We start from the raw sequence: 25,470 nt of genomic DNA on the forward strand, positions 1-25,470 counted from the left end.
CAGAGGCACCTGAGATTTTTATTTTTTAATCACTATTTAATAGAGGACAGATGGAGCTACCTGAGCACTCAGGCTTCCTCTGCAACAGTGACAAATCTTGCTCTGAGGGCAGAGGAAGTGGGAACACGGGTTGCTGCTTGTCCAGAAACTGGTTGTGCCAGGAATCAACTGCTGGTGATCCCATTGGATCCCAATGTTAAAGTCATGGAATTGTTCCTAATCCAGTCTGTGAATTAGCAGCTGTTCTCCAGGTCCAAACTTCAGGCAGCGTTCTCAGCTGTTGCAACAAAGTGGAAAAGTGACAAGATGACAAAAGAAACAGATCAAAACAGTCAAGTGCAGCCCTGTCATTCACAGTCAGACCTCACAAGGTCCAACCTTTCCCTGAAACCTGGCTCTGTCAGTTTCCTGCACCCCAGCTGGCAGCTTCTCTTCAATGTAGCTTTTCTTCTTCACATGCTTTGTCTGGTCCAGGAGCCACTGTTTCTCTTGGTCACTGACATCCAGCCTCAGTGTCACCTCTTGGAAAACACTGTTCACAGAAACCTGTCCCACACAGAAGAAATAGAGCTCCATCCCAACCATAGAACAAACACTGCTCACATTGGGGTCAGAAGCTAGGCTGTCAACACACCTCCTTAAAATGAAGCTTCTTGAACATGCAGATGCTGGCTTCGTTTTCCTGACCAATCTTAGCCTCAAATTTGGTGATGCCTAGGTCTGTCACTCCTACAAAAGAAACCAGAAAGACAAAAATTACTGTTACCTGCTTGGCTGCCATATCTACAAAGACACAGGGCTGCAACTTCTAAGGCAGATACTCCTCTTAATACCCTGTGTACATCACCAGGAGTTTGCGCCTCCTGACCACAGCACAACTTTACCCTTGCCTTGAGCCATCCTTACCATAGGACATCATCATCAGAGTTGCCTCCTTGCCAAATCCTCTGCCACGATAGCTGGGTTCTGAAAGACAGAGCTGCAGAAGTCAGCATCCCGTCACACGAGACAAAGCATCTGTGCTGGAAGCTTTTCAGAAAATACTGTGACCCAGAGCAGCAATGAATGCCATTCAGGGCTGAACAGTCAAGGTAATGCAATGAGAACAAAACACTGCAATCATATCTGTGATTCTGCGACCTGTCTGTAGCTGCCTTTAGCCAAGGTGACAAAGACCCGAGGCAGCAAGCAAAACCTCACCTGCAATCATTATTTCGATCTCGCCCAAAGTTGGATCCTCAGTGTCAGTGAGGAAGAGATTGACGTCCCCCACCATGCACTCCTCATCCCCACGCGCCTGCTCAGACCACCGCTCTGCGTCCAGCACGATGAAGGTGCACTCTGGGGAGAACAAAAACACATTTTTTGGGCATGTTAAGAGTTACTTACGCAGTACTGAAGGCTGAAAGTAAAGCCGTGCAATGGACAAAGTGACAGCAGTTTCTATGTGTTAACAACGAGGAAGTGGTAATAGCTGAACTTTCCGTCTCCAGCACACCGACTCCCATCGCTAGAAATGGAAACCACTAGAAATCACTGCTTATGCAGGCACTAAGACCAGAAACAAGCATGGAAGGAGCATGGAAATCCTCATTCCCTGACGGAGGTCTCATTGCTTTCTCTTTCTGCAGCAAGTCTGGGCAAAGAATTGTTTGGTGCACAAGACATCAAGACTTAGTGATTCACCAGTCAAACTGCTGCTTTCAGCAGGGCTTTTAATGCCAGCTGAGACAAACGTTCCAGGCTGAGATCTTCACCAGCCTCGGTATTTTGCTGCTCACTGTACTTCTACAAAGCTTTTATGGGCAGTGATTCATTACCTGTAACGCAGCCAGGGAACCAATTCTGACAACACACCTCAACCATTATAAAGCCATTCTGTTTCTCAGGGAAAAATACAACTCCCTTCCATGTCTTTATGACAGTCAGAACTGGGGAGTGGTGACTGTGCAGCAGCTTATCAGATAATGCTGCGTAAAGCAAATCAGTTATCTTTGAAAAACCACAGAAGGAGGACACCAACAGCCCTGGATGTTCTCTGATTCACTGAGCATATATTGGCTATAAACATGCCCTGGCCTCCCTAGAAAGTCACCACAGCTGTGCTCCCCTTGCTTTAAACTGCCATTATTCACTCCAAATACTGAAAATGAAGGAACCCACAAAATACAGACACTGTAAAGATGAACAGAGTAAGCCAATGTGCTGCAGCACTAAGGCAAAGCTGGCTGCTGAACAGAAAGCCAGCCTCTGCTCTGGTTGCTGGCAAAGCCCACTCAGCAGGCACTCCCAGCCCACTGCGTGTCCCTTCCAGCACTGAAAGGGTCCCTCTCAGCCCTTCTGCCCGCCCTCAGAGAACATTTAAGACCCTCACTGTCTGCATCATCCCTCCAGCTGCGCTGCATCTCGTACTCCTGCTCCAGGCTCAGTGGTTCTGAGGCGGTCAGGCGCTGCAGCTCCTCTGACTGCATCCACTCATGGTACCTGAAAAGAGACCCAGAACCAGGCTTAATGATGGTACTGCAGTCAGATTTCCACAAGTGCTCCGAGGATCTGCCCGTCCCCTGTCAGCAAGCTGGTCTAGAAATGCCAGCCTGGCATCCACAGCACCTTAAAAGCATCTGCAAATCTCTTTTTAATATAAAACAGGGATGTGCGTTCCCCTTGGACATTCAGCAACGTCTGCTGATCCTGCAGCTTTGTCTGAAGAGCGCCGTAACGCAAGCCTGAGCCAAGAGCACGGACCCAGCAGCACCAAGTCCCACCGCATCTCATACTGATTTCATACAGCATCACCGCTCTGCTGACACCTGAGTAACGCTGCACACAGCCCGCCCGCACAGCGCCTCTCCTCGCCCAGCCGTCCCGGCAGGGAACGGCATCAGCGAGCGGACATCCGGACACGGAGCGGCGAGGGACGCGCGCTGCAGAGCGGCCATCTTCCCGCAGCGCAGAAGCGAAGCCGGACAGCGCAGAGCAGCAGGGCGAGAGCCGCGTACCGGGCCACGTGTGCCGGGCCGTACGGCACCAGCGTCACCTTCCCGCCCTGCAGCGCGGTGCTCTGGTTGATCCTCATGGCCCCGCTGCCATCGCCGGGCGGCCCAGGGCAGGAGGAGCGCTCTGGAAGGCGGCTCGGCGGCACGGACTCGTAACGGACAGAGCCCGGCTCGTAGCGATGCCCTCAGAGCCGCCTCCCTGCGAGCGCAGCGCCTGTCGGTGTCGCGGCACGGCGGGACCCAGGGGGGCGCTGTGCCGACGCGGACGGCAGCTGACCGCTACCGCACGCATGCGCACAAACTCCACTTCCTTCCTCGTCGTCATCGCAGCGTCCGCTCGGCGAGCACGTGACCGCACCTCATCCCCCAATCGCAGGCGAGCTGCTTACACCCCTCTCTCCCCATTGGAAACGGGTCGGTCACGTGTGCGGAAGGAGCTCCCGGCGGGCCGCGCGTGCGCCGTAAGAGCCAGGTGGGGGCGGGAGCTGTGGCTGCTGAGGTACCGGGGTGGGTCGGGGTTCAGGGGCGGCTGTGCCAACGTCGCGGAGCTCGGCCGTCCTCTGCTCGTGCCGCAGGGCGCTGCTCTGCCAGGAGGGGCGCGTGGCCGTTGCTGTGAGGACGGCGGGGAGGGCTGCGCTTGGCCGGTGCCGCTCGGGATCCCGCCGGGTTCCCCGGAGCCGCTGCTTTGGGAGCCGCGGTTCCCGGAGCGCCGCCCCGCCCGTAGTGCGGCTCGACTCCGCGCCTCGGAGCGGCTCGATGCGGGTGGGACTCCCCGAGCCGCGCGTGGCCGAGGCCGGCTCGAGTGCCGCTCTTTGTGCTGAGCTGACGCCGCGTTGTGGTTTTCCCAGGTTAACGATAGCAGAGGTTGAAAACGCCGCCCTCGTTTCTGCGGTTCTCCCAGCTGTCTCGCCATGGCCGGCGGCATCACGGATACGGGAGAGCTCTACTCTCCGTATGTGAGTACCGGGCTCGGGGCTCACCGCTGCCCTGCGTGCGGCCTCAGTGCTGCGGGCTGCCTGAAAATAAGAGCGCAGACGCGTCCTGGACCACGAGGGCTGCTGCGTGCTGAGATGCGGTTTTGAAATGCGTTGAGAGCAGCGCGTTGTCACGTGAAGCTTCCTTAAAAGGGGGAGCTGTCGCGTAGAAACGATGCTGGTTTTGTCTGAGCTTTGGGTTTGTTTGATGTTCATCAGATTACTGAATTCTACCTATTTGTAACTGTTCTTCCAGTCACTTTAATCCCCTTTACTTAAAATAATCAGACACGATATTTCTGCTGTGTGAAGTCCTGTGAATACACACAGCCATTTACTCCTTTGCTATGTTGCCAGAAACATGATTTTCATAGCCACAAGTGTTCATGTAGCGTCAGCTCTTAGATGAGTGCTTGCAAACACATTTTCCCCTGCTGACATGAACTCGCAGACTGCTAAATATAGAACTAGTACTGAAATCAACATTGTTGGCTTTCAAATACTTTAAAACGTTCATCCTTATATTAACGATTGAATTTAGAGTGACTGGAGTTTAGGCTACAGAAATAGGCCACAACTAGGAGAACAGAGAACAAGACAGTAACTGGGACATCTGGGCTCCTAATTGTGGGTGTCACCAACTCTTACATCATGTTAGTGTTCCAGGAATCACACAGAATCCCATCTCAAAGTGTGGAGCACTCTCATTTTTCCCTGAAGATGCCCAGCTACTCCATGCACACAGCATTCCCATCTCTGCCTACTTGACCAAAGTCAGAAGCACCTGAGTGTTTTAGAGCCCTTCAGTGATGTAAGTCACAGCCCTGGGCACTTGAGCAGGAGCTGTGCTTAGGGAATGACGGCTGTGCTGGCTGAATGGAAAGGACTTTCTGACAAGCTGTGATGGCTGATTTTTATCCTGGGAGAACCACTGAAAGATGACTCTGCTGCACTGTTAGTAAATGTAGGACAGGAGCTCTTGCAGGATTTCTAGGAAATAGTTCTCCCAGTGTTCATTTCTCCACGCTCAAAAAAAATGCGCTCAGATGCAGCTCTTCATTAACTCTGCTCTGGAGTTTCCTCCTATATTTAAAGCAACAACAACAAACCAACAAATGTTGGGGCATTTCTTGATCCTGATTTCAGCTAAATTTACAGTCTGAGATGTCTTCTCCAGGTACACAGTTATGTTTTTGCTCCTGACTAGAAGAAAAATGCTTGCTAGGGGTGTGAAATACTTTCCTTTCCAGAAGCACGTTACCTTTTTCACAGTGTGCTGATCGGCTTGCTGGTAAAATGACAAGCAAGCTATAAATTATAGTTCTGCTTGAGTGTGTCCTAAGAATAATGGAGAATAAGGCATTCTGAAAGGGAACTTTTATGTGTAGCCATAGTTAGTTAGACTGAGGTCAGAAAATTAGGAGAGACCCAAAACCGTGCTGTAGAACTGTTCTGGTAAAAGGCAATGGGTTTGAAAACAAACGAAAAGCTCGTGTGCTTTCTAACTTTGAAAGGTAGAAAAATACTTAAGGATTTAGAAAAACAGAGGGGGATCAGTTTCACAAATATGTGCTGTAACTTGCTTTGTTCTCTGTGGTTATCAGTGTCCTCCTGTGTTTACCTCTAGCATGGGCTCACACTTAACTTGCTCGCAGCGACTGCTCTCTATTTAAGTTGTTTGTGAGGAGATGTGGATGATCTCTGGCACAGCTGTAAATTCACTTTGCATTGTGTGGATGGTTGCAGGTTGGTCTGGTTTACATGTTCAACCTCATTGTTGGGACAGGAGCCCTAACCATGCCAAAGGCGTTTGCAACAGCAGGGTGGCTCGTCAGCCTCGTTCTCCTCATGTTCCTGGGCTTTATGAGGTAGGATGTGAGCGTGTGTCTCCAGGGCACGGGGGGTTTGGTTAGATGGAGCTGTATCAGCGCTGAGGCTTATGCTGCTTTCTGAGTTATCCTGTCTCCCTGCTGTTTGAGCCCTGATCTCTGCAGCTGTGTTGCCTGCGGACCTTATTTGGAGGGATGCTAAGCCCCATGTCTTGTCTGATGAAGACTTTTTCTCTAGTCTAGAGTCTTCTGGAAATGTCCTGTGCTTGCCTTGTCACTGATAATTCCCTAAACATTAACCATTTATAAGTTGCATAAGTTGATCTTCACTGTGATTTGCACATGTTCTATGTTGACTTCTGGCAGCAGTCTGAGTAGCTGTGTGTCAGGACAGCAGACCACTGCACAGCTGGACCATTTATCCCCTCGCCTGTTGCTGGACTGAGATCTTGGAGCTGGTCTCATGACTTTTGTGCTGGCTTACCAGGAGCTTCTGCCCAGATGTCTGTCTCCTTGCTGGAACAGCAGGTGGAGCTGAAGACTGCTGGTAGAGCAGTGATGTCCAAATGGCTTGAGATTCTCTGGTTATTAATAGAATTTCTTCTGGCTTGGTTTAAAAATAAGAATAAAATCCCTCTGCTGCTGATTGTAGAATCAGGATTCAGAAGTTTCTTGTGGATAACCAGTTCTGTCAGCTTGGACGTGCCTCTGGTCTGGAGGCAGTGCTCTTGAGATCTGTTAGGTGCTGCTCTGTAGAGGTAGCCACGCTCAATACTAATTGTATTACTGTTTCTTAGTTCCCCACTTCAAAGCTGCGTGCTTCATAGGCTTGATTAAAATGTAAACCGTGGCAGAACCAGGGACTGGTAGATTTGGAAGCAATCCCTTTAGAGTTATTGAAAAATGTCAGTTTATCTTCTGAAGTGCAGCAATAGCTGACGAGCCTTCAAGGTCAGCGGGAGAGCACAGCCTTCCAAACCTGGGTACTGAAACCACATCAAAATAAACTGAAAACACAGATGGCAGTATTAAGATCCTTGGGAGCTGTGCTGCCCTGCTGCTTTCGTTGCAGTGCTGGTGCTTGTGCCTTCCCCTTGCTCTCTGGGGACCCTTCAGTGCAAGAGGAAATTGCTGGGTGGGCCTCAGGAGAGGGCTGCTTTCTTTCATTCTGGCAAAGTTGAGCTTGATAAATGAGTGAAACAGTGGAAAACCACTTTAAAGCCTTAAATAAGATTAATTTGACTTTTTTTATTACAGGACTGTTTAGCTGAGATGATGACATTCCTTCTGTGGATGCTGTAACAGTGCCCCTGGGCCGTATGGCTGCAGCCAGCTGTGTGCAGGCACTTGTGGCCTCCCCTTGTCCTGTGCTGCTGCTTTGCTCCTAATGCCATTTCTAACATCTGCAGGGTGGTGTTGTGCCTTTGCCAAAGGCTGCAGTGGATAAACTCTGTGATAATATGGTGCTACTCTTAGGCCCTAAAATTCCTAAAAGAGGGAAGGAAGCTTGCTTTCTAACAATGGAAAAGCTCTTCTTCTTCCTAACACCACTAGCGAGGTGTTTTCCAGATGTTTAGTGTCTCCTTTTAGCTAAAGAAACGTGCATTTTTTTTTTACTGCATTTTTTTCTGTGGTTGAACACAGAACAACAAGAGGAGATAGCAGCACTGGTGCTGATGGAATTCCTTATGAAACAGGCAGTGTGCAGGGGGTAAGGTTGGGGGAAATAGCTGTTTGGTTTGTTTACTCCTGCAAACATTGAAAATTACTGTCATTTCAGCAGTACTGCTTGACTATGGTTGATATTAACTGAATATCTCTCTCAAGCTATATGACTACTACTTTTGTGGTGGAAGCCATGGCTGCTGCAAATGCCCAGCTGCAATGGAAGAGAATGGAAAAACGCAAGGTTTGTGTGGGTTTAACTTTCCATTTTCCTTGTGTCACATTAGGCTTGCCTGAGATTCCTCGCTGTCTTTGCCTCGCTTCATTAGCAACTCCATTAAAGGAATAAATTTCTACTCTAGTTAACTTTGCCTTGTGAAATATGGCTGTTGCTTCCCTGTGCGGTTGCTCATTAAAGGCAGGATTTTCTGCTCCAGCTTTGAAAAATCCCTTGTGCTGCTCACATCTGTCACTGATTGTGCTCTCCTTGCCCTGAAGCACTGCTCAGTGAGTGCGGAGAGGTGGCAGCCAATGTAGTGGTGCCATTTGGAGTGTCTGTAAATCCTTATCTCAGGTCATTTAACTGGGACAGGCAGGAATGTCCTTGCTGCCAGTAAGGATGTATTCTAGGGAGTGGACAGTCCTGAGGAATGTCCTTGCTGTAAAATTGACTTGTGGCTTCTTGGATTCTGGCGTTAGTGGCTTTTCTGGGTCTGGGCAGGGTATAATTGCAGTGATTCAGGTTCCTGCCTGTATGTCAGTGGGCTGGAGTTATGAGATGGTTGTTTCTCTTCTGACTGGCTGTGGCAATAAAAATGTCAGGACTTTTTTTTTATCCAGTTCTGCAACTGTGTGTATCTGACAGGTTCTTTTACTTCCTTGTGCCACATGTCACAGTGTGTATTGGGCAGTGTTGCTGTGTGTAAGACCTGCTAGGACAGCAGAGTGTCACTCACCTTCGCCTGCTCTGCTAGCACTCATTTCTGCTCTCTGCAGCATCCCAGGTGTGGGCTGCCAGCTCCCTGGCATTGCTGCTGTTTGCTGGCCCGTCCTGCCCAGCCTTGCTGGGGATCTTTGAGATACTGGAAGTGAGACCACGGTGCTGGTGATGCTGTAACTCTTGTTGTAGTGGTCTGTCTGATCTCTTCTTCCAGGAGGATGATGAGGATGAGGATTCTTCTTCTGGAGTGTCTGACAGTGATGTTCTCCTCCGAGATAGCTATGAGCGAGCAGAGACGCGGCCCATCCTGTCCGTTCGTAAGTACCTGCTCTGTGCTTTGACACCTGGTCTGTGCAGACTGCGCTCTGGTGGGCTCTAGGAAGTGCAGTAGGGCTCTTCTGTCCATTTTGCCCTTAGTTCTGTGTATTTGCATCCCAAAGTCCTTAGCCCTTGCAAGATAAGACTCATTGAGAATTCAGTTTACCTTCTGCAGTCTGATAAAGATCTTTTCTTTCTAAGTCACTGAGATGAGAGTACCTTACTTTGAAAACGCTTTGACTTCAGCAGAGTCATTGGACCAGTGACTGCAGCTGTGGAGTGGTAGATAGTATGTACTGACCTTCATGCTGTTCACAGAGCTGCTTGAGTGTCTTCAGGCAGCCTGGCCTCTGGGCTTATTGGAGGGTCTGGTTGAAGCACTTCTTGTTTTTAACTTTCAGAGAGACGCGGATCACCAAATATCTTTGAAATCACAGAAAGAGTGGAGATGGGCCAGATGGCTTCCATGTTCTTCAATAAAGGTGAGTGATTCATGTTTTTAAAGTCCTTTCTGGTCCTGCTGTGTATTGTGTACATGTCTTCCTCAAATCTGAGTGCTCCTCAGTGTGGGCTTGCATCCTGAGTTTCCTGAGAACAAGATGTTTGGTCCTCCCTGAACCCTGTAAACCTCCATCTGAAGGATAGGAGGCTTCTGGGGAGAGTTCCTAAGAACTACATGTGTCTGATGGGGGGCTGACACCAAGAGAGCTGCAAGGGAACGAGCTGCTGGGTTGGAAAGGTTTCCGGTGAGCATCTGGTAGGCAGTTGTCTTTTTTTGCTGTTAAGTATCTTTGATTGTATGTTAGGGAGCAAGCCTGTAACTGCACTGCAATAAAGCTGTATCCACTGCTGTGTATAATAGAAATGCAAGCTACAATTCTGAAACTCGGTGAAGAGTGCACTTGAAATGGTGTGCAGAGCCAGAAAGTCATCAGACATTATAGATGTGCCGTTTTAAGCCTGTCAGGCCCCATTTCTTGTGGAAAGTAATGTTTTCCCTCGCTCACTGGCCGCCTTACAGAAGCATGGTGGGCTGTTTTACTCCTCTGCCTTATGTCATTTTTATACCAGTGTAAGACTTTCTCTGAGGGACAGCTGGGCTCAAGGAGCTACATTATTGCTGGTCTTCGGAGTCTGGTTGAAAATAAGCTTGACTTCCCTGTATGCTCTGCTTCCTTTGTCAGCTTCCATCACTCAAGCATCAAAACCCACACTGAGTCAGTGCTACTTTTCTACTTACAGTGGAAGAGAGGTGACTTATCCGTGTGCTTGGAGATCTAGAAGCATCTTGTTCCTCATCTTGCCTGTTGTACTGAGTTACCCTGAGTTTGGATGAGTTTTCTTGTGTTCCTTGCCATCTGTAAAACGCTGCAGATGCTCCCCTACCCCTCAGCAGTCATCTGAGGAGCAGCAGTATTTAGGTCTTGCTTTGAAAGAAAGTATGTTGTGGCTTATCAGTGTCACTGGCATTCGGCTATGGAGGCTTGCTCAGCTGCTGACAGGCTGGTGGAACACAGGTGGGAGGGCTCCTGTAAGCAAGCTTCAGAAGGCTCTCAGGCGCTTCAGGAGGAGTGAGGATGACCCCTCAACAGGGCCAGGTATTGGAGCATTGCCCTCTGCCTTGCTGCTGGGTGATCGCAACCAGTAGAGGGTGCTGGAAATACACGGCCTCTGGTGCTGGGAAACGTTTCCTAGCAAAGTGATATAAACTGCTTAGTGTTCTGGATGTTAATCCCTCTTCTTAATGTTGCTTTAGTGAGTGATCTGATTTTTGTGTTAAGGATCTTCCCTGGGACCAACTCAGCCCAATGCCAAGGGATGAATCTGCAAGAAGTCAGCTGGAGCAGCAGCAGACCATAGCTTGAAACGTAGCTTGTGAGAGGAGATGACACTTGTGTGCAGTGAAGGTGTGGGGCAGCTGTCACTCGCTGCTTTGCCTTCCTCTGTGCTTAGCAGTGGGCGGCTGCTGAGCCCTCATTCAGAGACACTTTCTGGTCTGCTGTGCGGTTGCAAAGAGGGATGAGCAAAGTCCCTCCCTCTGCAGGTCCTTGCTGAGATGCTTTCTGCTGAGGGTTGCACAGAAAGGCCCTGACGAAGGACGGTTGCTCAGTGACCAGTTGCTGCTGCTGTAGTGCTGAGGAACTGGGCCGTGCTTGGGGAGTCCTGGCTCCAGGCACCAACCTCTGCACTCTGACAGCTGCCACGAGTGAGCGGGCTTTTCCCACAACATGCAAAGTGTGGATACAAAACCAAGGCCTCTGTGTCTGGGCAGCCTTCAGAGGGAAGGCTGAGGAAGGCTTTGCAACAGACCTTAAAGCCTCTGATATCTATCGCTCTCTGTTCTTTTTTCTTGCTTTTTTTCTCTTAAACAATCTGACAGGAGTTGAATCTGCAGTCCTGGGAGGTAAGCTGGGGATAAATCTCCATCTCAGACTGTCTGCTTTCTTAAAGGGAGCTGACCATGTGATGGTTTGTGTGCTCTTTCCATAGAGCTGGCTCTGAAGGACGCTTTTTGGTGTGGTGCATTTTTATTTTTTTTAATTTGCAGTGTTGGGTGCTTTCTTCTGGGACTGAGCAGTCATTTATTGCAGTAATGGATTCTGGACACATCTATCATGCTGTATCCCCACAGGAAGTCATTGATTTTCCCATTTTTTGTCTAGTAATGAAAGTATCGATTAGGGAGGATCAGTAGCAGTTTATAAAAGAATTGGCAATAAAGTCTTCCTGCCTTTGCAGGGATGAGATTTGTGAGAGGGCCGTCATCGGGCTGCACAGCCGGTGTTGCAGCAGGAGCTCAGTGCTGGCGGATCGCTGGTGCTGCAGCACGGTTGTTGTGCGAGCCTTAACGCCTCCGGGGAGTGCCTGAGACCTGACACCCAGACCCCCACATCAGAATCTGTCCCAGGCCTGTCTGTTCCCTTGCTTAGTGGATCTTGCGACGTCTGTCCTACATCGGAAACTTGTTATAACATCCAACCCTTTTTAATGGAAATTGGAGAAAGCTGATGGAACTTGCTGTTGTCTTCAGAATGATGCAGACTTCTTAGCTGTGTAGTCATCCAGAATCTTTCATAGAGCTGGGGGGGTGAAGACAAAGGGGAACCTATAAGGAATTGCCTGACTGTATATGAAGGGGAAATGTGATGGCAAAACACACGGTGAAACGTTGGGGCTTTCTTGAAAGAGAAGAATCTGAGAGTCTCATCAATCATCTCTGATTTCAGCTGCTGATTTCAGCTCTCCATGCCAGTGTCTCCATGAGTCCAGGCAAGGCTGTTTTCTGTCTCCCATGTAAGAACTTCTTATTCTCATGGTTAAATGCAGAGCAGACGTAAGAAAACAAAAGACCGGGGAGCAGGAGGAGTGCTTTTCTGTGACACTGGGGCTGCAGGAACTGTTCTGAAGCTCTGTTTGAAGTTTGAAGTCTGAGTCAGGATGGTGATGCTGAGGAATTCCCAAACGCAGTTCCGCTTCAGCCCTGTGGAAATGGATCTCTGCAGGGCCAAAACCTTAATGTGAAGGAACTGAGGGTTTGCAAGCACAGGGTTTGGAATCAGTGGAACGCCATACAAGTGTGTGTTTCTTCATTTATCTGTTCTTCAAGCTGTGTTCTCACCAAATCTGTTGCCATCAGCTGGATGTTTGCCCGTGGTTGTTCCATGTTGACAGTTTCACCTGGCAGATGATTTGGGGGAGGCCTGTTGGCCTTGACTGGTGACTGCAGGATGGGCTTCGATGAGTGCCTGGTGTGAAGGCAGGTGGTTCAGCTCTGAGGCATCAGTTCTTATCAGTTCTTGAGCTGCAGCAAACTTCCCTATGCTGCTCATGTGACCCTTGTGTGGAGCGTGCTGCAGAACTGAGCTGTGGAGGGAAATCGCGATTTCAAGACCTTGAGAAGCAGTTCTGTGGACTGTTAATTTAGAGTGTAAAGTTCAAGAACCCCTGTGTGCTTTAAGTCAGTAAAAATGTTTCCTTTTCCTGCAGTGGGTGTCAACCTCTTCTATTTCTGCATCATTATCTACCTCTATGGGGACCTGGCAATCTATGCAGCGGCTGTACCAGTCTCTCTCATGCAGGTGACCTGGTAAGTGTGCTGACTGCTGTGCAGTTATGCAGTACCAGAAAGGAGAGCAGGTTTTTGGTTTTGATGGGATGATAGGTCTGACCCGGATCAGCTCTGCCTCCTGAGGGCTGGAGCAGACAAATGACTCAATGACTCGTGGCTGGGAAGGCAAAGCTGCCACGTACAGGAGCCTGCTCCAAGTTTAGCTGTTGTTGGATGTCTGAAAAGCACCTGACCTGATTTCCTCAGTCCTCAGCTGTGAAGTATTGCTAACTTCTGCGCCTTGTAGACATGGGACTTATTGTTCTCTGGTTTGATTGCTGTTCCCTGTGCAGTATTTTACCTTTTATGACTCTGATTATGAGCTGAGACGTGTGATGCTTATCAACCCTGTGATCATTGTGACACTACTTGTCCGAAGCCCAGAGCTCACTGGGTAAATGCAGCCAATTTCCTCCTGCTGAAAACTAACCAGTGAAGGAGAGTAGTTGGATTGAATCTGGGCTGGGCTGCTCCTGGTCTCAAGACTTGGAAACGAAAAGCTTGATGACCCTTATGTGAGCTTGAGATTTGCTAATTCTGAGTGTCCCAGTGTCTGGGTGCAATCAAGGGGTTTGCCTTCAAACGCGCGGTGTTCACTGACCTGCTCTGTTCCACAGCACAGAAATTGAGGAGTGCATGCCCTCGTGGGGGGGGAGAAGCAGTTTGGGCCTCTGACCATTCCTCTTTCATGAATGCAGGGAAGGGGAAGGCATCTGCTGGGAATTAATTACCGTCTTTTGTTTCTCCCTCCTCCTTTTCCAGCAGTGCCATTGGCAACCATTCCTGCAATGTTGGAGATGGCACAAAGTATAATGATACAGACAAGTGCTGGGGGCCAATTCGAAGGATTGATGCTTACAGGCTGTATCTGGTAAGTTTCTGAAAGTGCTGTGACCTTTATTTCCCATACAGTTTTCTTTCAGCTGGGTAGGGTTCTTTTCTTTGAGGTAATGTGCATGTGAGTAACAGAGAATGTGAAGCTTTCCCTTCAGTCTGGCCTTGTTAGCCAAACACTTTGTCTCTAGCACAAGACATGGCTGTGCTGCAGTTGGCTCATTGCTTCTGTTCTTGATGGTTAGTATTATGTTGCCTGAGTGGGTGATGTCTTTGTGCCCAAGGGGAGTCCTTGGTGGCTGGCTGAAGTAGTTGTTTTGAGATGATTGTTCTCAATGTACTCAAGTATGTTCACGTCTTTTGAGTGCATTCTTTATGTGAATAAAATTGTTTACGCTGCTGGAAAATCTGCTTTTTGAGAGGTGATGTGAACAGACCACTTAACACCCGTGCTGTATGCTGCTTTAGTAGTAGCTGGCTGTCTAGTTCAGGATTCTTCATAGCATCTATTCCACAGCTGTGGTTCTGCTGCGAAGCCAGGGGTTTCCCAAAGGGTGACAAACACTGCTGGACTCGTGTTTGGCAAAAGCTGAGCGCTCAGACCTGGGGATTAGAGTTAGCAGAGCAAAATGAGAAGAAGGTGTAAAGCAGTGCCTCGTGTGGACTTTGGACAGTGGTGTTAGAGCTCTCAGTGGGAGTTTTAAGAAGAAAGAGGAAGGATCTGTGTTTGGAGATGCCTGTGTGCGGAGAAATCCAGGGGCAAAGGCTGCACGCAGCCATTTAGCAGTTGCTGCGTTTTGGACATGCAGCAGATCACATCTGAGTGTAGCATTATTGCAAAAGTAAGAGCTGGGATTCAGAAGTATTACTGAATGTCAAAGCCTAGTTAATTATTTAAGAGAAAGATTATTGCTTTATTAAATTGTCTTGATCTCCTTCCTTAAAATTTCCACAAGATTGAGGATTTCTTCCCTGAATCTCAATAACTCTGCCTGACCCAGCAGAATGAGCTAGTCAGAGAAAGCAGACGTGTGTTAATTATTGCCTGTGTCTCTCAGATATTATGTCTATAATTCATGAAGATAATTGTTAAGACCTGAAAAATTGAAAAAAAAAAAAAAGACCCAACCAAAGGAAGCATTGGATGTACTGGCTGTGTACACAGCCCTCGGAGGCACGTTTCCCTGTTTGTCTCCTTGTGTGGATTTGGAGAATAAATATCTGCAGAGTCTTTTGGTAGTGGTTAATCCTTCCTGCCCTGTAATTGAGCGGAGGGCTTCAGCGCCTTTGTGCTCCTTCTTACAAGTGGGGATGGATTGCTTGTGGAGGAAATAAGTCTGTGGTGGATTACGGGGGCCGGGTTGTCCCAGGGGCACGGCGCTCAGCAGGCGGCCGGTGCTCAGCCTCACCTCGGAGCTGCGTGGGGTTGTGGGGCGTCGCGTTCCGTGATGGATTGATGTGGGAGCAGAACGAGAGGTCTGACAAATATGTCTCGGATAGATAAGCAAGGCTGCAGTGTTCTCTCCCTGTTCTTTCCAGCACAGGGAACTGTGACTGTCTTCAAACTGTCTGAGCTGCTTATGTTTAGAAGTGGAGTCTGGAACGTGCAGGAGCAGCTGCAGCCTGCCTGTCTGTGGTGGAAAAGAGACTGCAGGAGTGAGGTGGGGTGGGATGCATCAAGAGCATCTTACTAGGCTTCGGTCCTATGGGAATCACAGCCTTCAGAGAACTTGCTCTGTTTTCTTGGCCTTCACTTTCTTAACATTTTCTTTTGTTGGAATAATTCTGGCTCCATGTTTCAGTGGACAAAGTCTCTTTTTGCAGGCCAAGTTCCCCCACGACAAGGGGGCAGACGAACCCTGCGATCCCCAGAGAAAGCGTTTGAGGTTTTGGATCGGTGCTGCTGTCCCAGATGCCTGCCTCTTCTCCTCTCACTTTGCCCTGTCCTGTATGTAGGTTTGGGGCAGCTGTAGGAGCACGATGGGCGATCGTATCTGGAATCTGTTCCCTCTGAAGCAGGCCTGTGGACGTAGTGCTGTATCTCTCACCATGTGCAGGGCCCCCAGAAACCCTTTTTTGGACTACCAGGACAAATAGTCTATTTGAGGTTTTCTGCAAACATGGTGCCAATAGCTCTCTTGTGCCAAGTGCCTCCGGTCTGCCAAGGATCTGTCCTGCCTTCATCCTATTGACTCTTTTTCTCCCGTTACTGGCTTCTCTTTAATAAGGAGAACAACAAAAACTATTTTAAACGTTGACTCTTCAGCTGCAGGGAGAAAGGAAGAATGACTGATGTAAAAATCCTATTTCATGGTTTATTGTCCCAAAAAGCCACTGGAAGCGGTCTCTGCTCTGATCACTGAATGGGAGCTGAAGAACGCACATAATGAGAATATTTAGACAGATTAAAGCCTTCTCCTGAGATCTGCTTGTCTGCGCAGCGTCTTTATTGCTGCTCCAAATCTTCTCACCTCAGTGTGCCTGCAGAGTCCTCAGAGACCACTAGACCCCTATTAACCTTTGTCTGAACAAATGGTTATCTTGCTACTTGTTTGTAAATTGCCTTGGAAAATAAGGGCTTGCAAAGTAAATAAGTGGAGGCGAGTGCAGGAAGTACTGGAATAATCTCTTGTTCCCAACCCATCTCTTGCTGCTGCTGTTTGCCTCCCCTTTGCACCTCAGGAGTCCTGGAAGGTTTGAAGGCTTTGCGGGGCGCTTCCAAGCCTGGCAGGGCCAGAGCATGCAGGGCCAGTCAGATGGGAGGAAGGCACGTGTCTCATGGCCCAGAGACACTGGGGAAGGCAAGCACTGATTACAGTTAAAGCAGATCGATGGGTTTCCAGCTCCGCTTCGGATCATTCAACTCTGTCGTGCTCCTGGTAGCTGAGTCCTGAGTCCCTTGGCTGCCGAGTGCCAGTGCTAAGGGCTGAGTGTCTTCTGTGTAGACTTGAGGGGAAGGGGCAGTGGGTTTAAGTTTCAGATCTCTCTTCTAGGAGACTTCTGGTCTTTCTGTTGCAGTTTCTAGAAAGCAGATACTGAAACAAAAGATTCAATCCTGGGAATCAGCAGCCATTCAGAGTGTCTGATCCAAAATGCTTTCACGACCTGGCAAGCAGCACTTCTGCACCGGGGCAGCCGTTGTAGCTAAAATCTCTACTCTCCACTCAACCCTCCTTTTCTGGCAGTTTGGGATGCGGTGTCTTCCCATAATGGGAAGGAAACGGCTTATTCTCAGGGGAAGCCATAGACCTTTTGGGAAAGAGGCTTTGGCACGGGTGCCCCCGTAGCCTGGCTCAGTAGTGTGTCAGAGCTACCAGTGCATCTGTTCTGTCTGCGTCCCTGTTGGTTCTGTGGCTGATTGGGAAAGGGACGCAGCATCCGCTGTTGCAGGTTCGCGGATGCTGCAGCATCGCAGGCAGCCCAGCGGGTGTGGGCAGGGCGGAGATGGGAGCGCAGATGGTTTAATGGAGATTATCCCAGTTGGAAACGTGCTTTGCAGTGAATAAGAGGAGCTCGCTCGCCGGCACTTACCATCCCTCATCAGAAGGGGACAATGTCACCCAGCCTGGCGCTCTGATCAGAACGCCGGGCTGCAGCCACGTGAGGCCGTGCAGGGGGGCAGGAGGTGGGATGAGGACACGCAGGACTGCTCGGTGCCAGCAGAACTTAATCGGCAGATGCGAAGGCTGAACTGATAAGTGTTGATGTAGCTCTGTCTCCATGTGCCCGGCGTGGTGCTGCCTTCCCCGGCCCTCCTCGGCTGCAGGCGGGAGCTCCTTGCTTTCCCCTCAGGTTCTCTCCTCCCTGGGTGCGCCTCGTGTGAGCCTGCTCCTCTGCACTGAGCACAGGCACCCAGAATTTTTATTGTCTGCACCTCCTGGTGGCTCTGAGGGACCCCTCGTGGCGATACTCAGACATCCGTGCTTGAGGTAAACCATCTCTGGCCAACTGGGAGTTGAAGCAGCAGAGCTGGAGCAGTGCTGCAGACGGAGTGCATTTTCCAAGGACACCTGGGTTTGCTCCTCTCGTTCTCTTTGCAGCAAGTGCTTTTCCTCTGTCCTGCCTTCCTCAGCTGTGCCCTGCAGCAGCATCCGGTAGTAAATGGGTCACAGCTGCCATCTCCTGGATATTTATTCTTACAGGTTGCGCTGTCTTGAGAACCAGCAGTGGTGGAGGTAGCTGCTTCAGTGGCAGGTGAGATGTCTGGAGCAGAAAGGGCTGATAGCACAGCAGTCAAGGTTTGGGGCGCCTCGAGCTCCCGGGGTAAGATAGGGGAAGGGAAGGCAGGCTGCTGGAAGCCCGCCCTACTGGTAGGAAGCCACCATCTTGTTTAAACAAATCTCAAACTGTGGTGTTTCAGCTTACATTAAGGATAAGGATGCAGCTGGGATGCTATTAGCACGTTGCCCAGTGTATTGTACAATAAGTCATTCACAGTAAGACCTTCTTGCCAGATTTATTGCGCTATATTCCCTACCACAAACATTCTAATGTTTTTTATTATGATACTGATATGGAAACAGAAACAAATGTGCAAAAATGACTACTTCTTCTATGTGTAAATCCTGTTCTGGAAGCTTGGAAAGCAAGGAATCTCCTCCAAAGAATCGAGAGTACCGTGCCATTTCTGTGTGTGCAGGCACCTGGGCTTTGAGCTGTTAGGGTGGAGGAGAGGAACAAGTACTGCATTAAGCATGAATACCAGTAACCCTAACTGTTTGTTACAGATGCCTCAAAAATACAGCTTGGCTTGGCTGCAAGCCTGGTCTTGAGGGCTGATTAAAGTCCTCTCATGCTTCTCAGCTTCTGAAAAAGGAGGTGGGTTAGTTACTTTTCTTTGAGGAAGGATAGGAGCCAATTCTGTTTAAAATAAATGGTGTCTGGGTGTGGGATAGGAAGGCAATTCTCAGCATTCTTATTGTGAAACTGATATGGTTGAAATTGGCGCACAGCCTTGTTAATATAGCATAAATCCTGTCTCCTTCATCCTCGTCTGTTCTTCTTCTGTGGGCTTGTCGATAAATCCTCTCAATTGCTCACTCATCATGTGCCTCTGGCACACAAACCAGCTGTTTCACAGTTTCCCAAATACTTTGTGTTTCCTACTGCTGGGGGACTTCAGGTGGTAACCGGTCTTACAAGAGGTTTTTCCTGGCCTGACAGGAGGAGTGGTGAAAGGAGCGCAGCCTTGTGGAGGGGGAATATAAAGTTGATTGGTGACGCAGAGGTCAGCTGGAGTGTGGGTGTTTGTTTTGTTGTTGTGGGTGGGCTCACCTTTCTTGTAACCGACTGAACTTGGACTAAAAGAAACATCTGGTAGGAGGCAAGTCTCCCTGCTGCTACAGCTGGGGAGGAGAGCAGCCTTTGGTGTAAAGGAGGAGAAACGGCAAGATTGAAGCAACTAGCTTTAAAGGATTAGCTTGTCTCTTTTCACAGCAAAATCAATAGTGCAGGGGGCTGAAATGTGTGCTCTGCACAGAGCTGTCTGCTCACTTCACGGCTGCAAGGACTGGGTGGGAGGAAGGAGTGCTGCTGGGCTGCTCCCCGTGTGCAGACACGGGCTGTGCGCCTGGTCGGTGCGCTGCCAGCACAAGGGAAGCGCTGGTGTGACTGGTGGAGGCCCCTGGTGAGCTCACACGTGCTCTGCTCCCACGTACAGGAGCACTCTGCACTCTTCAGTGCCTGGCTGGGCTCATGTGGTGATGGATGGTGGGATAAGCCTTGGTAGCAAATCCTGTGAACAAATTGGGTGAAGAAGTCGCTCTGGACGTCTGTTTGCTTTTGTGCACTTCTGCAGTTTTGAATTTGTCAAAGCTGTTCATTGTGTTTGAACTGCAGCCCTTGCTGCCCTGCAGAGACGTTCCCAGCAAGGCTGAGAGGCCTTTTCTAAACAAAGCTGTCCTCTGGAGTCAGCCCACCTGGGGAGCAAGGCGCCAAAGCTGACGCTGTTCTCTGGGAGTTGGAGCCCAGTCTCTCCTAAATGGGGCAGGTGTCAGAACTGATATCTGTTGGTGATCACTGGCTCTCTGCACAAGGAGGAAGGGTTTTAAAAGGGCCGTTTAAGATTCCTGTCCTGGGCTGGTGCAGGAGGTTCCCTGATCTGTCAGTTTGGGAAAGCAAGTTATAAATGCTTTCCCCTGTGCAGTGTTATGCTGTGCAGTGGTAGTGACAACATCCTGAAGCCCAGGGCTGGAGGAGACGTGTGCAGTTGACTGAGCTCTACCCTGGGAGGTTCAATGCAGGCCTTCTTTTCAACAGCATATCTTCCAGTATTTTGTTTGGTGCTTTAACACCAGTCTTGTTTCTAAACAGAGCGCCGACTTTGCTGCCCGCCTGGCTTCATCAGCGTTTTCATCAAGTAAGGCAGCAGTCCTGATCTTTCCTCCACTGAAATTTTCATTAATTCCTTAATATACAGATAGAAATTAGCAGGGCTGCAGAACTGTGCAGTTATGCCACTCTAAATGTTGCCAGAGGCAGCGGAGGGATGAAGCTCTGAACAGAATGATATCTCTTCAGGCTCCTAAATAAGTCTACAACTTCTTAACATCCTCCTAAATTGCACATTATGTCTGGTTGAGATCACTGACGTTCTTGTCCAAAAATGTGGATTTTTGGACTACATCAGCAAATCCCACACGTGGCTCATGCTTCTGTAAGCAGGACTATAAATACAAATAATGCAGCTGGGATTTATCTTGTAAGTTGAACTCGGTATAATACTCTCAGGCAGATCTGATCTCTGAAGCCTGTTGCACCAGCTCGGTGCGTGCTGCAAGGCTCACGCAAGGCACAGGCTGGCAGTAAGCAGACTGCTTTCTCTTGCTTTTGTGCTGCTGCAGAGCCATTAAAGTGTGGGACATTTCCTTTTCCTCCAAGCAATTCCTGCCTGGCAACGTTCAGTGATTGGGATGATGCTGTCCATGAAATCGCATCCTCCAGGCAGCTGGAGAATTCTGTGAAATTCAAAGAGTTCATGGGGGCAAAAAGTCAAGGGGAAAGGGAACGTGATGGCTGAGACAGAGCCACTGCGCTGTGGCACACGGGTTGGTGGCGTTCAGGAGCAGACCTCGCTGGTCCCACGCACCCTGTCACCCTGGCACTTCATGGATCGATGTGTTTGCAGGGCCCTCTGTGCATCCGTGTCGTGCTGGCCCGCGTCTCTGCGTGTGTGCTGTCTAACCCAGGGGCTTTTGGGGTCGATACAAACACAGTTTGAGTTGCCAATACTCTGAAAGAAGAGGCAGTGAATATGCAGGGATTTGGCGCAGTCTCTGTTTAGTAATGATTATGCCCTCAGACTTCATCGGTGGGAACTCATTAACTTCTTGTACCGTGCTAATAAATTGGGAATTGGGTAACCTTGAGTCCCCCAGTGTCGGGAGGAGGAGGATGCCTGTTCTGTAGCCTGTGAGAGGTCACAGCAGGCTGGTGATGGGGTGCAGCCGGCCCCGGCTCTGCGGCTCCACTGCTGTCCTTCCAAGTGTCACAGAGCAGCCATTCGGCTCTCCTGCATCCATCCACTTTGCTGCTTCCCTCCTGCTTGTTCAGATGCAATTAGGAGATGCAGAGTAAGGGAGAGCCAGGGGTCAAGGAGGAGCTGAAGTGATTACAAGATGCTGCAAATGGTGTTGCCATAAATACTGCAATGATGAAAAATTAGATGCCAGTCACCTCGGGGTTGTTGCTGGCCTCCATCTTTCTCCTTTTGCAGAAATGATTATGGAATTGTATCTGCCTGAGAGTGCATGCAAGCTTGCTGCTGGCTATGATCCTACATATCCAGGTGTGCCAGGGACTGCAATCCTTGCACTGAATGACTTTGAGCCTGGGTTTCTTCAGTTTAGGAGGAGGAATAACTATTTTTCCAGGATTTTCTTTCCAGGATGAAAAACTTAAAGCTCTTAGCAAGGCTGGGCCAGCTTTTGAAGCCCTGCCATGAGTCAGCAGGGAGAAAAAAGCATCGCCACGTACTTGCTTCCACCCAGCTAAGTAGCTTTGGAGCTGGAGATGCTTTCTTGTGTTTTGCAGGAAGTCTTCCTTTTGGAAGAAGCACTGAGAGCGCTGCCGCAGGGATGGCAGGAGGTAGTGTGTGGCTTACAGGGTGCCGCGACTGCGGGTGGCTGAAATGCCACTACCTTTGCTGGCAAGAACTTGTGACAGCAGCTGAGCTCTCAGGGGATCCCTGCTCCTTAGCGTGCTGGGGAGAAGGGGAGTGAGGACTCCTGGTGCGGGCAGTTGCTCCACGTGAGGGTGGGTGTGAGCTGCTGCCGGGTGTCCAGGAGCTCATTGTGGCAGCTGATGTCTGCTGCGGTCAAAGCGTCACCAGCCTTCTTTCCTTATCCAGAAATGTTGCTCGTGGGATGTCTGGCAGCTGAGTCCTCCTTCCGTGGTGACTTCGTTGCTCTGTGGAGGGATCTGGAAATTAAAATCCTTCTTGTGTCTCAACTTCTTTGAGAGATCCTTGTTGTGTTGTTGGATTCTCTTTTTGACCAACTTGAAGAGCTTCATAATCACTTATCTGCTGATAGCACACTGCCTGTCACACAGTCCCAGCTTCCAGCCTGGAGAGGTTGTGGATCTTCAGCTTTATATTTCTTTGGCTCTCTAAAAACCTCCTTCCTGACCAATCGGGCTCCTTTCGTGTATTTATATTTGTACTGTTCTCTGCAAGGGGTAAAGCTTCACCAACGAAAGCTTGGACGGCAGCCCTCAGTGATGTGCCATCTGGCTCCTTGTGTGGAGATATGAGCTCATGCAGAAATGTGGCCTCTTGTCACAGGAGCAAAGGGGAGGAGAGGTGGCGGAAGGGGAAAACGTGTTGCTGTGCTCCAGACCCCTCGCCCTTGTTGGGCTTCAGCTGAAAATTGCAGAAGCCTCGGTGTGAGTGCGAGGTGTAGAGCTGCTGCTGGGTGTTGTAGTGACTGCCACAACTTGAACTGTGTGCAGAGCAGCTGCAGAGAGGCTTGTGGGTGAAGTTGCAGGTGACCTTAAGAGTTTAAAGTTCTGCTTTTTGCATTTCAAAGTGAAATAAGAGTGAGGAAGGCATTTCAGATTTAACGGTTCTGTCCGAAGTCAGCCCTAGCAGCTTCCCAAGGACGTGGATAAGAGCACCAATTCATAAGGAACTACTTCTGCTGAAGACAATAGGGCTGGTTCAAGCTTCCAACAAGAAGTAAAACCTGTGACCTGTGTCAGTGCAGGCAAAATAGCTTTTGGGTTTGGTGGTTTTTACCTCCAGTGATGTCTCTGTAGACAGTGTGGAGGAGAGCACCTGACAGAGCAGAGCCCCTGGGCTCTCCTGACATCTTGCTTGCATAAGTACAAAGAGCAGACTGGTTTCTCGTATTGTTTTGTCCCTTCTGGAACTCATCTGGGTCGTGGAATAGCTGTGAGCTCAGGGATTTCTTGCAGAAGCAGAAGGGATGTCAGAATTGCCATTTCTGACAGCACATATGAAATGTCTGCTTTTTCCTACAGTGTTCAAGGAGACTTGTGTTGTCTGAGCACTGAATCAAAGCAGCCTTTCTCTGGGAGGTGCTCATTCAGTAGAGCCTGTATCTGTCATTATCTTGCTTTGCAGGGATGTTCCATACCTGTATCCTGCATGAAGCATTCAGTTTTCCAAGCAAGGTGACAAAGTCTTCCAAGGAGAGCGATCCGTTTACTTAAACCAGTGACTGTTTAAATGTTCACCAGAAGAGTGAAGCTATTAGCTGTACTGATTTTGGCTAGCAGCACTGTTACTCGGTGCTTAAGAAGTGTAGGCATGGCTGTCTGGAGAGGTGGAGTTGTTACCGTTGTGCACTGAGCAGAGTTTGTGAGATGCTGGCACTGCTGTCAAGGAGAAGCAAAAGCCTCCAAGGGGGAATTTGGAGCAAGCTCTGCTGAATGAGGGGGAACAGGTAGAAATAGGAAGGAAGGGGTGGCTGCGGCCTCAGCCTGAAGGGAGGCATTGAAGAAGAGAGTGCTGTGACATTTGTCACCCCGTGTTAAAGCTGAGCAGTCCTAGCCAATACCTGAGACCTGTTCGCTTTATACCGGTACGACAGCTTTGTGCCACTCAGATACAAGTTGTATTGAGTACTCAATCTACGTTTGTCCAAAAATTCTCCAGCGCTTTTTACCCTGCTCTGAGAGCAGCTGCTTCTTTCAGCGACGTTGGTCTTCGCTGTTACACTTTTCTCAGGTAAATATCCTGCTTCTACTGAGCTGCCTGAAAGTTTCCAGGTTCTGAATTGACAGAAAACAGTAGCTGCTGTTCTTAATTCACTGCTTAGCAAGCATCAAGTGCAGATGCTAATCTTGCAGATGAGTTTGTGGAGCCTGAGAACAAACAAGTTCTGATGGCAGTTATGAAAGAAGCTGGCTTTTAGTTGGTACTCTTGCAAATGTATGCAGGCCATTGTGCCTGAACTGCTGCATCTGATGCGTGGATCGGCTCAGCCTGGCTGCTGACTGTGCTTCCTGAGCCGGGTTGGCTTTTTGTGTAACAGCTACGTTCTGGGAAGCAGATGGAAGCCACTGAACTATTGAACTGTACTGGTCTGGGGTGGTGTGTGTGCTCTTCGGGTCAATAAAGAACGGTGGAGTCAATACAGCCCTCTGAATTTGGTGTAAAGCACAGCTGTGTGGGCTGAAAGCCTTTTGGTGGTGTGTGACCTCCCTCGTGGTTGAGAGCTGTGGCGGCCGGCCTCTTGGCTGAGGCTGAGCTGATTCAACAGGCTGATGTCCTGTTAACGCTTGATCTTACTCTTGCATTTTTGAGATGAGCCAATAAGCAAGGTTAGGTAGTCAAGTTTTAACACGACAGCTTTAATAAAACACACTTTTATAAATATACTTTCAAGAATATGCTTTCCGGGCAATGGTAAACCCCAGCCAGCTTTCCCTGTGGCGAGATGGCTCGAGTTGCCCAGCCTGCATCTCAGTTTGGAGCACTGAGAGCTGAGAGGCGCGGGGCTGGGGTGCCTGCTGCGTCTGTGTGCTTTGGCTCAGTGGGAGGAATTGGTTTTTAAGAGCTTGCTAAGGGCACAAGCAGGGTGATGTACAGCTCATGGCCCTGGTAGCCTGCAGGGCAGAGTGTAACTGGGGATAAGCTGCTGTTCTGTGCTAGTCAGCTGCTAATGTTTTGGCTGAAAATACTGGTGGAAGTGAGAAACACTTGCAGTTATTGTGCTGTACCTGCATACTGTTCACCAGCATAAGGAAGAAGAAGTAAACACGTCCACATCTGTTGCTTTTATTTGTTCTATGAGCATTCTGTGCACCCCATGCAGCAGGCCTGCTGCTTGTCTGGCATTGCCTGCTGGCTGGAGGAGAGACTGGGGAACCGTTCTGAACTCCGGCAATGGGTGAAAACACAGGAAGCTTAGACTGTGCTCATTCTGCCTTGGGTTAAGTTGCTGAAGTTCAGGAAGAGAAGGATAAACTCTGTAATGTCTAAGCTAGCTGAAGAGCTGGAAAAGTCTGGAGAGCTTTTCAATCTAAGAGCTCTGTGTACTTGACTTTTGGCAGGGCTACCTGGTGCGGCAGGCATCGAGTTGTTTGAATTGTGCATCTAATGAAGCACTCCATTAATTATATTCCTCTGGAGAAAACCTTGAGCTTAGAAAACATCAGGTAGAAATTTTGGTATATGTCTGAGGTGCTTATCTGGGCTTACTTCTTCCTTGGGGAGAAGTTAGGAAAGTAATTAACTTCCTAAGTAGGAAGAGCATTCGGTGTCTGGCGCAGCAAGGCAGAGAAATTAGATGTCCTCGCTGGAGGCACTGCAACTCCTCTCACCCTGTTAGTGATGGCTGTA

General features: G+C 49.3%; 2 protein-coding genes across 5 annotated transcripts in view; one reads left to right on the plus strand and one right to left on the minus strand.

The window, feature by feature from the left end:
- On the minus strand, positions 1–3,285 carry NAT9 (N-acetyltransferase 9 (putative)). 2 transcript variants are annotated; one of them, XM_052687738.1, is made up of 7 exons: positions 3,000–3,285; positions 2,375–2,484; positions 1,201–1,341; positions 907–966; positions 635–729; positions 392–546; positions 1–277 (listed from the first exon to the last, which is right to left on the minus strand). In XM_052687738.1, the coding sequence occupies exons 1-7, from the start codon at positions 3,074–3,076 to the stop codon at positions 274–276; spliced, it is 642 nt and encodes a 213-aa protein (XP_052543698.1). In that variant the 5' UTR covers positions 3,077–3,285; the 3' UTR covers positions 1–273. The 2 variants fall into 2 exon arrangements, with proteins under 2 accessions (XP_052543698.1, XP_052543696.1); XM_052687736.1 differs by having other exon boundaries at positions 379–546.
- An 83-nt stretch (positions 3,286–3,368) lies between these two features.
- TMEM104 (transmembrane protein 104) overlaps positions 3,369–25,470 on the plus strand; it is a 40,284-nt gene continuing 18,182 nt past the window's right edge. Inside the window, exons 1-8 of one of the 3 annotated variants that reach the window (XM_052687733.1) lie at positions 3,369–3,457; positions 3,845–3,952; positions 5,717–5,838; positions 7,627–7,708; positions 8,619–8,721; positions 9,124–9,204; positions 12,710–12,809; positions 13,593–13,701. In XM_052687733.1, the coding sequence (XP_052543693.1) occupies positions 3,908–3,952; positions 5,717–5,838; positions 7,627–7,708; positions 8,619–8,721; positions 9,124–9,204; positions 12,710–12,809; positions 13,593–13,701 (642 nt within the window). In that variant the 5' untranslated portion in view covers positions 3,369–3,457; positions 3,845–3,907. Of the gene's footprint in view, positions 3,496–3,844; positions 3,953–5,716; positions 5,839–7,626; positions 7,709–8,618; positions 8,722–9,123; positions 9,205–12,709; positions 12,810–13,592; positions 13,702–25,470 lie in introns of all 3 variants that reach the window. The other 2 variants (XM_052687732.1, XM_052687734.1) reach the window with 2 other exon arrangements.

Source organism: Tympanuchus pallidicinctus, unplaced genomic scaffold, assembly GCF_026119805.1.
Source record: "Tympanuchus pallidicinctus isolate F22 unplaced genomic scaffold, pur_lepc_1.0 scaffold23, whole genome shotgun sequence".
Classification (NCBI taxonomy): Eukaryota; Metazoa; Chordata; class Aves; order Galliformes; family Phasianidae; genus Tympanuchus; species Tympanuchus pallidicinctus.

Bases quoted from the DNA above. Each gene is read 5' to 3' on its own strand.
- NAT9 (XM_052687736.1), bottom strand. From the start codon at position 3,076: ATGAGGATCAACCAGAGCACCGCGCTGCAGGGCGGGAAGGTGACGCTG. The intron at 967-1,200 runs GTGAGGTTTTGC...TCTGTCTTTCAG, and splicing joins GATCGAAATAATGATTGCAG to AACCCAGCTATCGTGGCAGA. The intron at 730-906 runs GTAAGGATGGCT...TTTCTTTTGTAG, and splicing joins TCTGATGATGATGTCCTATG to GAGTGACAGACCTAGGCATC.